The 14,831-nt window shown below is 42.2% G+C and overlaps 1 protein-coding gene across 1 annotated transcript in view; it reads left to right on the top strand.

The window, feature by feature from the left end:
• The window catches only part of Gldc (glycine dehydrogenase (decarboxylating)), an 89,951-nt gene that overhangs the window by 46,509 nt on the left and 28,611 nt on the right, over nucleotides 1-14,831 (top strand). Inside the window, exons 11-17 of the mRNA XM_013026437.1 lie at nucleotides 401-481; nucleotides 2,071-2,168; nucleotides 2,915-2,999; nucleotides 3,173-3,214; nucleotides 4,556-4,698; nucleotides 8,911-8,950; nucleotides 13,687-13,707. Of these exons, the coding sequence (XP_012881891.1) occupies nucleotides 401-481; nucleotides 2,071-2,168; nucleotides 2,915-2,999; nucleotides 3,173-3,214; nucleotides 4,556-4,698; nucleotides 8,911-8,950; nucleotides 13,687-13,707 (510 nt within the window). The remainder of the gene's footprint in view (nucleotides 1-400; nucleotides 482-2,070; nucleotides 2,169-2,914; nucleotides 3,000-3,172; nucleotides 3,215-4,555; nucleotides 4,699-8,910; nucleotides 8,951-13,686; nucleotides 13,708-14,831) is intronic.

The following is a 14,831-nucleotide window of genomic DNA, read 5'->3' as shown; positions in this document are numbered from 1 at the left end:
TGTGAACTGCAGTCCTCTAGCTCTCAGATTCCTGAGTAGCTGGGATTACAGGCATGATCTACCTTCTTCAGGCATGACTGAGAATTTTAGTCTCCGTGATGGCACTTGCACGTGAAGTAGGGAGACTGGATCTAAGTAATCACCTGGCTCTCACAAGCCATCCTGGTGCCTAACTGGGTGACAGGGGCTGTCCACCCAGCTCCAAAGACCTAGAGGTGAGATAAGCTGTCCTTTGAATTGCAGATGTCTAGCTCAGTTGATAGAGCAAGGAGGGCTCTATTTCAGAGGATATGCAGATGTATCATGTTACAAGATGATATTACTTAGACCTGGTCTCCTTACTACACAGTGATCTTGGAATTTAGAACTGATGGTGCCCATTTTGCTTTTGTTTCTGTAGCTTGGTATTTCCTTGGATGAAACAGTCAATGAAAAAGATCTAGATGATTTGTTGTGGATCTTCGGTTGTGAGTCATCCGCAGTAAGTAAAATAGACACACACATTCTTTATAATGACTGTTAGAGATAGTATCAAAGATTGTTTTAACTCTTGTAGTCCTGACTTTTAGGAGGTAAGTTCAGGTATAAAACTAGGCAGCCCCCAGTTCAACTTATGGCAGTGATTGACCTTTGTTCCTTCTGACATCAATGACCTATTTGGAAGGATTATTAATAGTGCTTAATTGAAATTATCCCAAATACAAGATTAATGACATTGGCATCTTGTTTCAAATCAATTCTGGGTAAGATATGATGCTTATTCATTTAATAAGTAATTATTGAGGACCTAATATGTGCCAGGTACTATGCTACTGCTTGAGACTACAGAGGTGAATATGTGTGTGTGTGCGTGTGTGTGTGTGTGTGTGCATGTGTGTGTGCGCGCATATCGCCTTTACAATAAGAATTTTAAGTTAAAAAATCCTGTTATTCCAAGGCATCAGGGGTGGCATTATGTCCAAGTTGAGCCTTATGGGAAAAGAATTACACCAGACCAGACTTCACATATATATACATATATATATATATGTATAAATATACACACATATAAACAAATATATTAATATACAGATACATATATACACACATATGTATGTGATAGTCCAATTTTTTTTGTGTATGTGTGTGTGTATACGTGTATACACACACTCATACCAGTGGTGACAGTCCAATTGTGTGTGTGTGTTTGTATCCTGGCCCTGGGGCTCAGTTACTGTCCCTGAGCTGCTTTTGCTCAAGGCTAGCACTTACCACTTAGTCACAGCTCTACTTCTGGATTTTTTTTAGCAGTTAATTGGAAATAAGAGCCTCATGCCCAGGCTGACTTTGAACTGATATCCTCATGTATCTGCCTCTTGAGTAGCTTGGATTATAGGTATGAGCTATAGGCACCCAGCCCCAAATGTTTTTAATTAATGGAATACATTTTATCTATTTTTCTTTTGTTGCTCATGTTCTTTCTTTCTTTCTTTCTTTCTTTCTTTTTCTTTCTTTCTTTCTTTCTATCTTTCTCATGAGGCTTGAACGAAGGGCCTGGGCTCTGTCTCTGAGCTCTTGCTCAAGGCTAGCACTGTACAACTTTGAACCACAGCACCACTTCTGGTTTTTGAGTCATTTATAGGAGATAAGAGTCTCATGGAGTTTCCTGCCCAGGCTGGCTTCCAACCATGATCCTCAGATCTCAGCCTCTTGAGTAGCTAGGATTACAGGCGTGAGTCCTGGTGTCTGGCTGCATTTTGTCTTTTTTTTTGTCTGTCATGGGGCCTGAACTCTGGGCCTGGGCGCTGTCCCTCAGCTCTTCAGCTCAAGGCTAGCACTCTACCACTTGAGCCACAGCACCACTTCCAGCCTTTTCTGCTTATGTGGTGCTGAGGAAAGACCCAGGGCCTCATGCATGCTAGGCAAGCACTCTACCACTGAGCCACCTTCTCAGCCCAGCATTTTGTCTTTTAAATGAAGTCTGTAATTCATTTTGTGTGATTTGTGGCCTAGCTTCCTGGAAGCCTGGATGTCCACACACATTTCCAGGTACAACTTCTGTCCTTGAGCTTCTGTTTTCTCTCCATCTAGGAATTGGTGGCTGAAAGCATGGGGGAAGAGAGAAGAGGTATTCTGGGGTCTACATTCAAGAGAACCAGCCAGTTTCTCACACATCAGGTGTTCAACAGGTTTGTGTGACTTGATGACTTTCATATCTTTTGTCTTGGCACAAGCTAGGGAGCTCCTTGGGGAGCTACTTCTGACAGCAACCATCATGTAGCTTAGGTTATTGTGGCTTAGCTATGGCTCACTGGTAAATCAATATGCCTCATTGAGCCAAGCATATCTAGTTTCCTGATGGGTATTTTCTGCTGGCACAGTAAATTCATATAGAGGAGAATTTGTAGATATAGTTGGCCAGGCTGAATTTTCTCCTCCAGAATCTTATATCCTCTTCTTTCCAACCTTCCTCTTGTGCTTACAAATAGCTTTTTTGTTTGTTTGTTTTTGGCTGGTTGTGGGGCTTATACTCAAGGTCTGGATGCTGTCCTTAAGCTTTTGTGTTCAAGTCTAGCTCTCTGACACTTTGAACTACAGCTCTACTTCTGGTTTTCTGGTGGTTAATTGGATAAGAGTCTCATGACCTTTCCTGCCTGGGCTGGCTTCAAACTGCAATCCTCAGATCTCAGCCTCCTGAGTAACTAGGATTATAGGTGGGAGCCACTGGCACTCAGCTTCTGATGGCTTCTTTTTATCAGCCATCCTCTGAGGTCTATGGGGGTATAGGCCCTTTCTTCAGATGTAGTTGACTGTTTGCCATGGTCAGAATTGCTCTTTAGTTTGAAGATAGATCTCAGTGTGTCTTACTCTCATAAGGATGTGTGTGGTTCTTGTCTAATTTTCTTGGCCCTAACCTCGTGTTTTATATCCACAGCTATCATTCAGAAACAAATATTGTCCGCTACATGAAGAAACTAGAAAACAAAGACATTTCCCTTGTTCACAGCATGATTCCACTGGTAATTGTTTTTGACTTTGTATTCACCTCTAGTCCTTACCCTGCCCAGACTCCTTTGAATCATATCTCATGCTACAAGAGGGAAAAGAGGTGGCTGTATGGGGAGACGGTGGGGTTGATACGTGGACTGTAGGAAATCACTAATGTGATACATTTTGCCTGTGTTTCCTAAAGGGATCCTGCACCATGAAGCTCAACAGCGCCTCTGAACTGACAGTAAGTAGCCTGTTCTCTGAAGAGGGTACTTTCTGGGGCAGCTTTCCAGTTACTACAGAGGAGTTACCAGGACTGTGACTTCATAAGTGCTTTTTATGTATTTTTCTTTTTTTGATGCCAGTCCTGGGACTTGAACTCAGGACCTAGGTACTGTCCCAAAGCTTCTTTTTGCTCAAGTCCAGCCCTCTACCATTTGAGCCACAGCACCACTTTTGGCTTTTTCTGTGTATGTGGTACTGAAGAATCAAACCCAGGGCTTTATGATTAATTTTTTAATTTTAAAAAAAATTTTTTTTTTTTTTTGGTCGGCCGTGGGGCTTGAACTCTGGGCCTGGGTGCTGTCCCTCAGCTCTTCAGCTGAAGGCAAGCGCTCTACCACTTGAGCTACAGCGCCACTTCCACCCAGGGCTTTATGGATGCTAGGCAAGCCCTCTACCACTGAGCCACATTCCCAGCTCAATAAGTGCTTTTTCTTAACCTTGTTCCTCAGTCGTATGAGAATGCCTCGCAGTTTTCACAACTTGCTAATTAATTATTAATAATTACTATTATTGATAGTAATAACATTATTGTTGATTGTAATCAATTAGTAATTAGTAATTAAATGTTGTTACTATTTTAGGTGGACTTCCCTGTATTGCCCAGCCTATCTTTTTTTTTTTTTAATTTTGTTTTCTTGTAAAGTTGCAATACAGAGAGGTTATAGTTACATCAGTAAGGTAATGAGTCTGGAGCTTGAACTCAGGGCCTAGCCACTGTCCCTGAGCTTCTTTTGCTCAAGGTAGCCCTCTACCACTTGAGCCACAGCTCCACTTCTGACCTTTTCTGATAGTTTATTGGAGATAAGAGTCTGACAAATTTTCCTGCCAGGGCTGGTTTTGAACCATGATTCTCAGATCTCAGTGTCCTGAGTAGATAGGATTACAAGGGTGAGCATCTGCAACTTATTCTTTTGTATTTGTGACAATTCACATGATGCATATTTGTGACAATTCACATGATGCATAGGAAATCATGTTGTATTGCATAGGGTTTTTAAATTTACTTTCGTGCCATGGTTTGTTCTGCTTCGTGAAGAGCTGGAATAGTATGTGTCCACAGAAGTCTGTTCAGGGACCTTTTTGTTCTTGTATAAGTCCATTGTGAAGCATGCATGTTGCACTTGTGCGGTGCACATAGTGACTGTACTTTACAAGAGTGTGGCAAGAATTAAATGAGTTAATATGCCCAGCACTTTGAACAGTCCCTACACATAGGAGGCATTGTTTGTATTAGGGATTGTTGTCATCATTATTATCACTGAAGTTGTTATTATGTTTTCCCTCCCCTCTTACTCTTCAGCCCATCACGTGGAAAGAATTCGCAAACATCCACCCCTTTGTGCCTCTGGACCAAGCCCAGGGATACCAACAGCTTTTTCGAGAGCTTGAGAAAGATTTATGTGAACTCACAGGTTATGACCGGATCTCTTTCCAGCCTAATAGGTAAGGGGATTTCTTTCCCTCTTTTTTTTTTTTAAAAGACTAGTTGTAAAACACCCACTCTAAAAGTCGGAGGCTTAACACAGTGATTATTTTGCTTCATTCCGTGCATTGACTGGACACTTCTACTCACCAGGATGGTGAGGCCTCACTCACATAACTAAGAGGCTGGCGATGGTTTGTTGGCTGGAGTGTAGTTGGTGACTCTGAGCAGGGCCTTGATTTTTTTTTTTCTGTATGGGCTTTTTCCTGTTGTTTCTTGAGCATCTTTACAGTGTGATGTCTGGATTCAAAATGGAGTGCTCCAAGGCAAAGCAGGCAGAAGCTGTGAAATGTTTACAGCCCAGCTTTTGAAGTTACACAGTACCTTGTTCTGTCTGTAATAATAAGCCACACTTCCAACCTAGACTGTTAGTGGTAGGGAACAGCAGATGGTTCTGCACATTGGGAGACATCTTTGGAAATGAACACCTTTGGAAATGAACACTTTGGAATTGACACCTGTCAATGATATCACATAAAAATAAGATTATAGCAGAGCACCAATGGCTCATGCCTGAAATCCTAATTCCTCAAGAGTGAGGATTGCGGTTTGAAGCCAGCCCAGGCAGGAAAGTCTGTGAGACTCTTATCTCCAATAAACTACCCAGAAAGAGCTGGAAGTGGCACTGTGGCTCCAGTGGTAAAGTGCTAGCCTTGAGCAAAAGAAGCTCAGGGACAGTTTCCAGGTCCTGAGTTCAAGCCCCAAGACTGGCAAAAAAAAAAAGAAGTAGAAGAAAGAAAAAGAATTAATACCATTACCAAGAAGCTTTATATTCAAACTGACTTGTGAAATAATAATAATAGCAGCAACAACAATAATAATAGAATAAGAAGATTATAGCAGTGTGTGTGTGGTGGGGTATGCTTGTAATCCTAGCACTTGTGATCTTAGGACAGGAAGATACTGAGTTACAAGCTAGTTTAGACAACATAGCAAGAATTTGTTTCAAAAATAGCCCAAAACAAATGAAACAAAAATATAAAAGAATAAGACTTTAAGCACACAAGGTAACTCCTAACAAAAACTAGCATCACAATATAATAGTACCCGAAGAGCTTGGGTTCTACTTTGGTTCTGTCACAAACTTTAAAAAGACCTCCCCTCTTCAGTCTTTTTTTGGGGGGTCGGTTATGGGGCTTGAACTCTGGACCTGAGTGCTGTCCCTCAGCTCTTCAGCTCAAGGCTAGCGCTCTACAACTTCAGCTTCAGTGTCACTTCCAGTTTTCTGGTCGTTTATTGGTGATGAGTCTCATGAACTTTCCTTGCCCGGGATGAACCATGATCCTCAGATCTCAGCCTCCTGAGTAGCTAAGATTACAGGCCACTGGTGCTTGGCTAGCCCTCATTTTTTAAAATCTATAAACAGTGATTTAAAAAGTACAAGCTTTCAGCAAAATTTCCTTGGCACTTGTTAAAATATTTCCTGGGCACACTCCAGACCTCCTGATTGCAATATGCAGGAATTAGGACTAGAAATCTTTCATTTCATAAATAGGAAGGAACTGACCAAATTTTCATGTACTTTTATTGACAATATCATTCAGCTTTTCAAATGTCAAAGTGAAGAAACTTCGCCCTCTAGTGGTACAATGTGATCACATCTTCAGTGTCCTAGGGTCATTTTTCAAGATCATTTGCCATTAGCTCTTACATAGTTAAGGTGATTTCCTCCCCAGGATCCTAGAAAGCTTAGCTTTCTAGGAGAAGAGTCTCATGGATTTTTCCTGCCTGCTTGGCTTCAAACCACAATCCTCCCATCTCAGCCTACTGAGTAGCTAGGATTACAGGAGTGAGCCACCAGTGTCCTGCTCAAGTGTGTGTCTTAAAAGCTACTCCAGTGATTCCAACTAGCAGCCAAGGTTGAAAACTACCATCTTATTTTACTTCTGTCGAATACTCTGTCTTTGCCCTAATTTTTCTCATTTTGTTTTCTTTTTTTGTCAGTTGTGGGGCTTGGACTCTGGGCCTGCGTGCTATCCCTCAGCTCTTCAGCTGAAGGATAGATCTCTACCACTTGAGCCACAGTGTCACTTCCAGTTTTCTGAGTGGTTTATTGGAGATAAGAGTCTTGAGGACTTCCTGCCTAGGCTGGCATTGAACCATGATCCTCAGATCTCAGCCTCCTTAGTAGCTAGGATTACAGGTGTGAAGCACTAGCCTTTTCTCGTTTTTCTCATTCTTTTTATTGATAGCCATTCCAGTATTGCAGGATGTTAGGGATTTTTTTTTTTTTTTGCCAGTCCTGGGACTTGAACTCAGGGATTGGGCACTGTTCCTGAGCTTCTTTAACTCAAGGCACTCTACCACTTGAGCCAGTATCACTTCTGGCTTTTTCTGTTTATGTGGTACTGAGGAATCGAGCATGCTAGGCAAGCACTTTACCACTAAGCCACATTCCCAGCCCTAGGGATCTTTATCAGGATAGAGTTTCTGGAAGTGATCTTATCTAGCTCCCCAGAGTCACTGAGAGAGCATCCATTCCATAAAATGAGAGAGATGGGCTGTGTACCATGTTTAGGCTTGTCTGACATATTCATGGTCCTAAGGAGGTGTTGCCTTGTCAGAGGGTAAAATACTTTGTTAGTTGGGGCCATGCTTCAGGGAAAGGAGGAAAGGATGCACATGTATTCCGTATCAGTGAGGTGATCTTTTTATTGTTATTTTTAACAGTTTTACAATCTTGTTTTGGTTTGTTTGTGCTAGTCTCTGCATGGATGTATTGTATATTCTGGTTTTATTATTGTTCTGTACCGTAGAACTATCTAAACATTGGCTTGATTAATTCATCATTATTTACAGTTGACTAGTGTCACAGCTGAGGGATTTAGATGGGCTTCATATTCATTATATGAAGAGACAAGATTTCTGGACGGCACGGAGAAAGAATTTAGTGCACTGGATCACCACAGAAGTGCTGTTCACAGAGGAGGTGGTCATAACTGTCCCAGGACCATCTCCTAGAATGGTGATTTATACCTAATCGGAGTTAGTTACACTATTTATATGTTCCTAAGAGTCTAGTCATGAAACAGTTTTGAATCTGAAGATGTTTACTCTGGTGTTACTCTATGATTTAAAAAATATAAATGCAACATTTAGGAAAGAGCCTTAGTGATAGAGTTAATTTTTATAATTGTTGTAATCTATATATTTCAGGTTTTTATTGTTGTTTTTTTTTAATTTTTGAGACAGGTTCTTGTGAGCTGTGCATGTCAGGCTGCCCTCAAACTCTTGATCTTCCTGCCTCAGCCTCTCAAGAACCTTATGCTGTCATGCGCCTTATCCTAGTTACTCATTTATTTGGTCAAATCACAAACCTAGGGAGTCTCTTTATAGCTTGGGATAGACACGATCTTATGCCTGTTTCAGCCTCTCATGTGCTGAAGCTTATCCCTGATTTTTCATTTATTTGCTCAAACCACAAGCTCTTTATAATTTGGTGCAGAGAAGAGTCAAATAATGCTGAATTCCCTTTCCATCTTCCACTGAGCTTAACTTGATTCACTTTGACTTGTTCCCGTAACATTGTGCAACCTTAAAATCCCTCAGCAGCAGACAAATGCATAGGAGTTATTGATTAAGAGTTATAATGTTGGGGCTAGGAAGGTGGCTCAGTGGTAGAGTGCTTGCCTTGCATGCATGAGGCCCTGGGTTCGATTCCTCAGCACCACATAAGCAAAAAGAAAAAAGCCGGAAGTGGTGCTGTGGCTCAAGTGGTAGAGGGCTAGCCTTGAGCTGAAGAGCTGAGTGACAGCGCCCAGGCCCAGAGTTCAGGCCCCATGACCAGACCCCCCCCCCAAAAAAAAAAAGTTATAATGTTGAAGGGAGACAGGAATAGTTAACACCTTCCATGGGACACACAAGTGAAAGACAAGACAGAATTACAGTTAAATCACTTGGCTTCTAAAGTTGAGAAAATCGTTTGTGTTTTATTTTTGTTTGTTTGTTTTTTAAATTGCAAATTGTGATCATTAATAACATTGAGATGGACACTGGATTGTTTTCCCAGCGTCTCGTCTTGAGAAGGTTCTTAGTCTAAAGTGTGACCAGGCCTGCTAGTGACTCAAAACTTACTGTGCCTGAGAAACATCTGGAAGGGTTCTGAAATTGCTCAGCCCCAGGGTTTCTGACTCAGTCAGTCTGAGAAAGGGCCCCCAAATTTATACTTCTAGCAAATTCCCAGGTGATGCTGGATACCACACTGTGAAAAGTGTTTTAAGCTGGACACCAGTGGCTCATGCCTGTAATTCTAGCCACTCGGGAGACTGAGATCTGAGGATTGCGGTTTGAAGCCAGCCTGTGCAGGAAACTATGAAACTCTTACAATAAACAACTTCAAAAAGCTGCAAGTGATAGAGTGCTTGCCTTGAGCAAACAAGAAGTTTAGTGACAGCACCCAGATCCAGAGTTCAAGCCTTAAGACTGGCCAAAAAAATAGAAAAAGAAAGAAAAGTGTTTTAAAAGTTCTCAGACCTGGCTGCCTGTTTGCATTCATTATCTGGGAGCTCTGAGGATTACTGATGCACAGACCAATTCCATGTTAGTCTTCTCCCGCAGGAACCAAGCAGCAGAATCTGTAAGCAGGGATTGTGAGCTGCCTCACTGGGTTGGAGAAGGGACTGACCTGAGGAGCACCACAGAGGACAGTCTCAGCTGGACTATTTACTATTGATAGTTTCTCTCTTTGAACTTCGAAACTGAAGCCCAGGCAAACATCCTGTGCATATCACAGATGGTTTTGGGCAAGAAGGGGTGGTACTTACTATTTGCCATCTCTCTGCCCTCCTTTCTTAGCTCTTGGTTAATTTGGAATGGGAATGCTCTGAAGGCCAGACATTGGAGACCTGTAAGCCCCAAATATGGAATGATTACACATGTCAAGAAAAAGAGAAAACAGGGTGAAGAAAGCTATCTTTGAGGGAATTCTGCTTCTTCTCTCTCCTCTCCCTTTCCCCTGTCTGACATACGTAGCTTGGAACTATGAGACTCACTTGATTGAGCTGGGCGCTGGTGGCTCATGCCTGTAATCCTAGCTACTCAAGAAGCTGAGATCTAAGAATCTAAGTTCAAAGCCAGCCTGAGCAGGAAAGTCTCTGAGACTAATCTCTAAGCTTCTGCTGTGGCTCAAAATGGTAGAGTGCCATACTGAGCATAAATAGCACCCAAGCCCTGAGTTCAAGCCCCACAATCAACAACAACAACAAAAAGACTCAATGGAAGGTCTTCATCTCATCCTAGGAATACTTATAGCTACCAGAAACTAAGCCGGTCCTATATGTACCTAGCAGCTTCCCAGTTAGCTTGTTTCCATGTTATCATTTAAGAACATAGTCTTAGGTGGCTTTATGTCTATTCCTTGTGTTCTTTTTTGTTGTTGTTGTTTTATTTTTTTGGTCCAGTTGTGGGGCCTGAACTCTGGGCCTGGCCGCTGTCCCTCAGCTCTTCAGCTCAAGGCTAGCGCTAAACCACTTGAGCCACAGCGCCACTTCTGGCTTTTTTCTTTTTGCTTTTGTGGTGGTGAGGAATCGAACCCAGGGCCTCATGCATGCAAGGCAAGCGCTCTACCACTGAGCCACCTTCCCAGCCCTTGTGTTCTTTTTTCCTGAGTATCCTCACTAGTCAAAGATTAATAAAACTAGAGACCTTCTGTTCTCAGACAAATTGTTCACCTAGGGGAATTGAACCTTATTTAACATCTAAAGAAAGGGAAGGTGATAGAATGCAGACCTATACATTCTTGAATGGCTGATTCAATCCCTTGCTTGCTCTAGTGGTTTTCAGCCTTAATTTCAGCCTTGCATTTCTGTTTCTGTTGGTTTGTTTTTGTTTTGTCAGGCATGGGTTTGAACTTAGTGCTTGGTCCCTGAGCTCTTTCCCTCAAGGCTAGAGCTATACCACTTTGAGCCACAGCACCATTTCTGGTTTTCTGGTGGTTAATTGGAGATTCTTACAGACTTTCTTGCCCAGGCTGGCTCTGAGCCCAGATCTTCAAATCTCAGACTCCAGAGTAGCGTAGAGGTATGAGCCTCGGGAATTTTGCTCAGTGGGCGGATCTTGTTTTAAGGCTATCCTGGGCCAAAAAGCAAGACCCTATCTCATCCAACGATCTCAAATAATAATTAATTTAAAAGAATGAACTTAAAAAGATTTTTTAAATCACATAAATGTATTACTCTGATAATAATAAAAAAAAACATTAATTTCACCTGTGTGCATATGACAGATGAGGTAACCAGGATCTAGAGGGATCATTTACTCGGAACCAAACAGCTTTGCGACGGGGTAGAAGACCAATGAAGATTTTGATACTACAAGCAAAAGAAGCTCCAGGATGCCCAAATCAAACCATTTTGTTGGTTTTCTTAGAAATGAATAACTTTAATACATTGGTGTTACAGGAGAGTTTTAATAACACTCCCCATAAAAGAGTTCGTGGTTGCTAGCTATGGAAAATGTCTTGGGTTTTCTTGAGCTGAAAAACAATTTATTGGAAAATTTGCAGAGGTGATTTTTTTTTTAAAGGCTAGAAAATTGGTCTTCAGAGATGAGCCAGACTAGAGCAGCTGGCGTTAGAGAAAAATTTGGAGTCATACTAGGGATGGAAAAATCTTTAACTGTCTATTCTTTGGGTTCTAGATTTATGCAGATTTGGGCTGGATATTATATTGGCTGGAACTGGGCCACATGTCTCTGTTAATGAATGTTTAGTGGCTGAATAGCTCTGATCCCTTCCTTCCTTCCTTCCTTCCTTCCTTCCTTCCTTCCTTCCTTCCTTCCTTCCCTTCCTCCCTCCTTCCCATTTTCCCATTCCTCCCTCCTTTCCTCCCCCCTAGCTCAACAAAGTATGTTAAAGAGTACGTGTTTGTCATTGTGATGAAGTCCAATATATTTATTTGTAATTTTATGGGCTGTACGTTTTTTGGTCCTAGGATTGAACTCAAGGTGGCTTGAGCGTGCTAAGCATACTGATAAGGCTAAGGCTTTGGTGATTTGTGTAATTACATAGCTGTTCTAGTCTCTTGTTCTCTATGGAGTTTCTCATGGATTCTTTGTAGAGTGAGTCTGGGTTTTAGACGTTGTCTGCTGGTTTTCCCTCATTTAACACATAAAATACAGTAGTTCTTTCCTCTGCCTGAGTGAACATACACAGGAGGCTTTATTTTCTAGGAGAAGCTTGTCCTCCTTTTTTGTGTGGCCCTAACTTCCCCACGCACTGGTCTAGTCCTTCCTGCAGCCAGCAAAGCTACTACCCCTTCATCTTAAACAGATATCCCAGCTGCTCCTTCACATATAGTAGTGATAATTTCTCTAGATGGATTATGCAAATAAGCAGGGTTTTTTTGGTCAGTCATGGGGCTTGAACTCGGCCTGGATGCTTTCCCTGCACTCTTCAGCTCAAGATTCTACTGCTTGAGCCACATTACTACTTCTGGTTTTCTAGTGGTTTATTGGAGTTACTAGCCTCACAGAGTTTCCTGACCAGGCTGGCTTTGAACCATGATCCTCAGATCTCATCCTCCTGAGTAGCTAGGATTACAGGCATGAGCCGCCAGTGCCTGGCTGTGCAGGGTTTTGTTTTGTTTTGCCGTCTTGGGGCCTGAACTCTGGGCCTGGGCACTGTTCCTCAGGTCTTCAGCTCAAGGCTAGTGCTCTACCACTTGAGCCACAGCACCACTTGCAGCTTTTTCTGCTTATGTGGTGCTGAGGAATCGAACACAGGGCCTCATGCATGCAAGGCAAGCGCTCTACCACTGAGCTACCTTCCCAGGCCTGCAGTTATTTTTTTATAATACTTTTCCACCAACAGATGGCACTAATATTTTAATAATTTCCTAGTAGAAGGTTTGTGTGGTATTTAAATTATTTGTATTTAAAAATAGTTGTAACATAAATGATTTTAAAAATATCTAAGGGAAAAAAACAGCCAGCATTTCTAATCAGGCCTTTATATAGTACGTTGTCTTCCTTTTGGATGTCTGGCTCATAGCTGTAAACATTCTCTTCTCAGCGTAAATAGAAAATACATTGGTTAAAATAGGAAAAGGATGGCATTCATATTCATTTCTTGGACTGAAATATTGGAATTCAATTTGAACAGATTTCCTTAGCATTTGATGATGATGATGATGATGATGATGATTGTATTTAGCCTCAGATTGAGATGAAACAGGCATGCAGTGTCATACAGGCATGAGAGTACTGTAATCATTTCCCATCTGGAGAATGGTTTTATCAGCTAAGCATGTGGAATAAAAAGGCTGTGAGGTCTGGGGACAGTGGCTCAAGACTGTAATGCTAGCCAGTCAGAAGATGGAGATCAGAGGATCACAATTTGAAGCCAACCCAGACAGGAAAGTTGTATGAGACTTTTATGTCCAATGGGTCACCAAAAAAGACAGAAGTGGAGTTGTGGCTCAAGCAGCAGAGCACTGGCCTTGAGCAAAGAAAGCTCAGGGACAGCACGTAGGCCCTGAGTTCAAGCCCCAGGATCAGCACAAAAAATAAGACAAAAACTATTAAAGGTTGTGGAAGGCAGAGGATCATTCGCTCAGTCAATACTCAGTGAATATCCTTCTTTACCAGACTTCTTGGTACAGAGAATGCAACAATGAACAAGGCAGGCAAGACTCTTGCAGGGATGGCCACTTTGAGAAAGCAGCATTGGAGCTGAGTCTATTGTGAAGATGTCTGGGGTGCAAGGATCAATAGGAGAGCTTCCCCGACACAAGGCACATAGGAGTGCTGGAACTGGCTTGCCATGTATGCTTCAGGGAAGGATGAAGGCCTGTTGGCTGAAGGGTTGTAGGAGTCAGGAGTATAGCAAGACCACAGGTCCATTGGGGATTTGTAAGCCCTGGGAACAATCTGCACCGGTGGCTTCACTGCTGAATGGGTAGGATGGGGACTAGCTCGCTACTTATCACATCTGCCCTATGAGATCCATACAGTTTTTAGATGAAGGCGCTGAGGCTTGGGAGACACTGTAACTAGGACGGCCAGTGATTTGCCGAAGGGTGGAGTATTTTCTTGTTCTCCAAGTAAAAAGCACCCACTGCACTAGCATTGGAGATTCAGAGCCAGAACAACAGAAGAGCAGCCGGTGTCTTTCTGAAACACCACCGAGAGCAAGAGTAAGGCTGACGTGCATAAACGAGAAAGCTGAAGCTGTGTGTCTGAGGATTTCATGGATCTTATAACTAAACCTCCCAGTTCAGTCAAGTAGATGAGAGCTAGGAAGGGAAATTAGTGACCTTTTAATCTTTGGGAGCCAGTGTGCTCCCAGGAACACCTCTGCCTGCAAAGGAGTGCATAACTCCTTGTGCAGTGTCTTCCACAAGCAGTGTACTGAAGTCTCCACTAGTCATCAGTAACACTCATTTTGAGTGGGATTCAAAACTCTATTACTTAACTTCCTTCCCTCGTGAGGTACTGACATTAAATACTAGTCTGCAATTGACTCAGCATTGCTCACAGGAATGTGCGTCACTAAAACATGTGCTAAAGTAGTGCCTGCCTGGGCTGTTGAGATGAGTCTGGCAACCTTCACCAACCATGTGCCTGCAGGGCCTGGGAAAGCCCGGATCCCGACTGATGCATCTGATAATACCAGAACACTATAATTTATTACTCGAGATGCGATCATTGTGATGGCAGCTATGTATTTTAATAGTAATTATTGCCTTTGAAAGATACCTATTGAAGTTTTAAGCAGATAAAATAGGATAGTTGAGGTTTCCTTCAAGATTACCTGGCTCTGCAAGGCACCTAGCTACTCAGAAGGCTGAGATTTGAGAATTGTGGTTCGAAGCCAGCCAGGAAAGGAAAATCCGTGAGACTTTTATCTCAAGGTAGCCAGAAGTGAAGCTGTGGCACAAAAGTTCAAGGACAATGCCCAGGTTCAGGCCCTAAATTCAAGCCCCAGGACCAGAACTTAAAAAAACAATTACCTAGTTTGGCATGAAGGCATTCGTGAAGGATATGATAGGAAACGAGGTTTGACGATAAGTTTGTTCTTCTGTACACTAAGTGATAGTTATATACGATAAGTTTGTTCTTCTGTACACTAAGTGATAGTTATATACGATAAGTTTGT

This window comes from Dipodomys ordii, unplaced genomic scaffold, assembly GCF_000151885.1.
Source record: "Dipodomys ordii isolate 6190 unplaced genomic scaffold, Dord_2.0 Scaffold93, whole genome shotgun sequence".
Taxonomy (NCBI): Eukaryota; Metazoa; Chordata; class Mammalia; order Rodentia; family Heteromyidae; genus Dipodomys; species Dipodomys ordii.
Note: the sequence above shows the minus strand (reverse complement) of the source record. Positions and strands in the feature narration are given on the sequence as shown.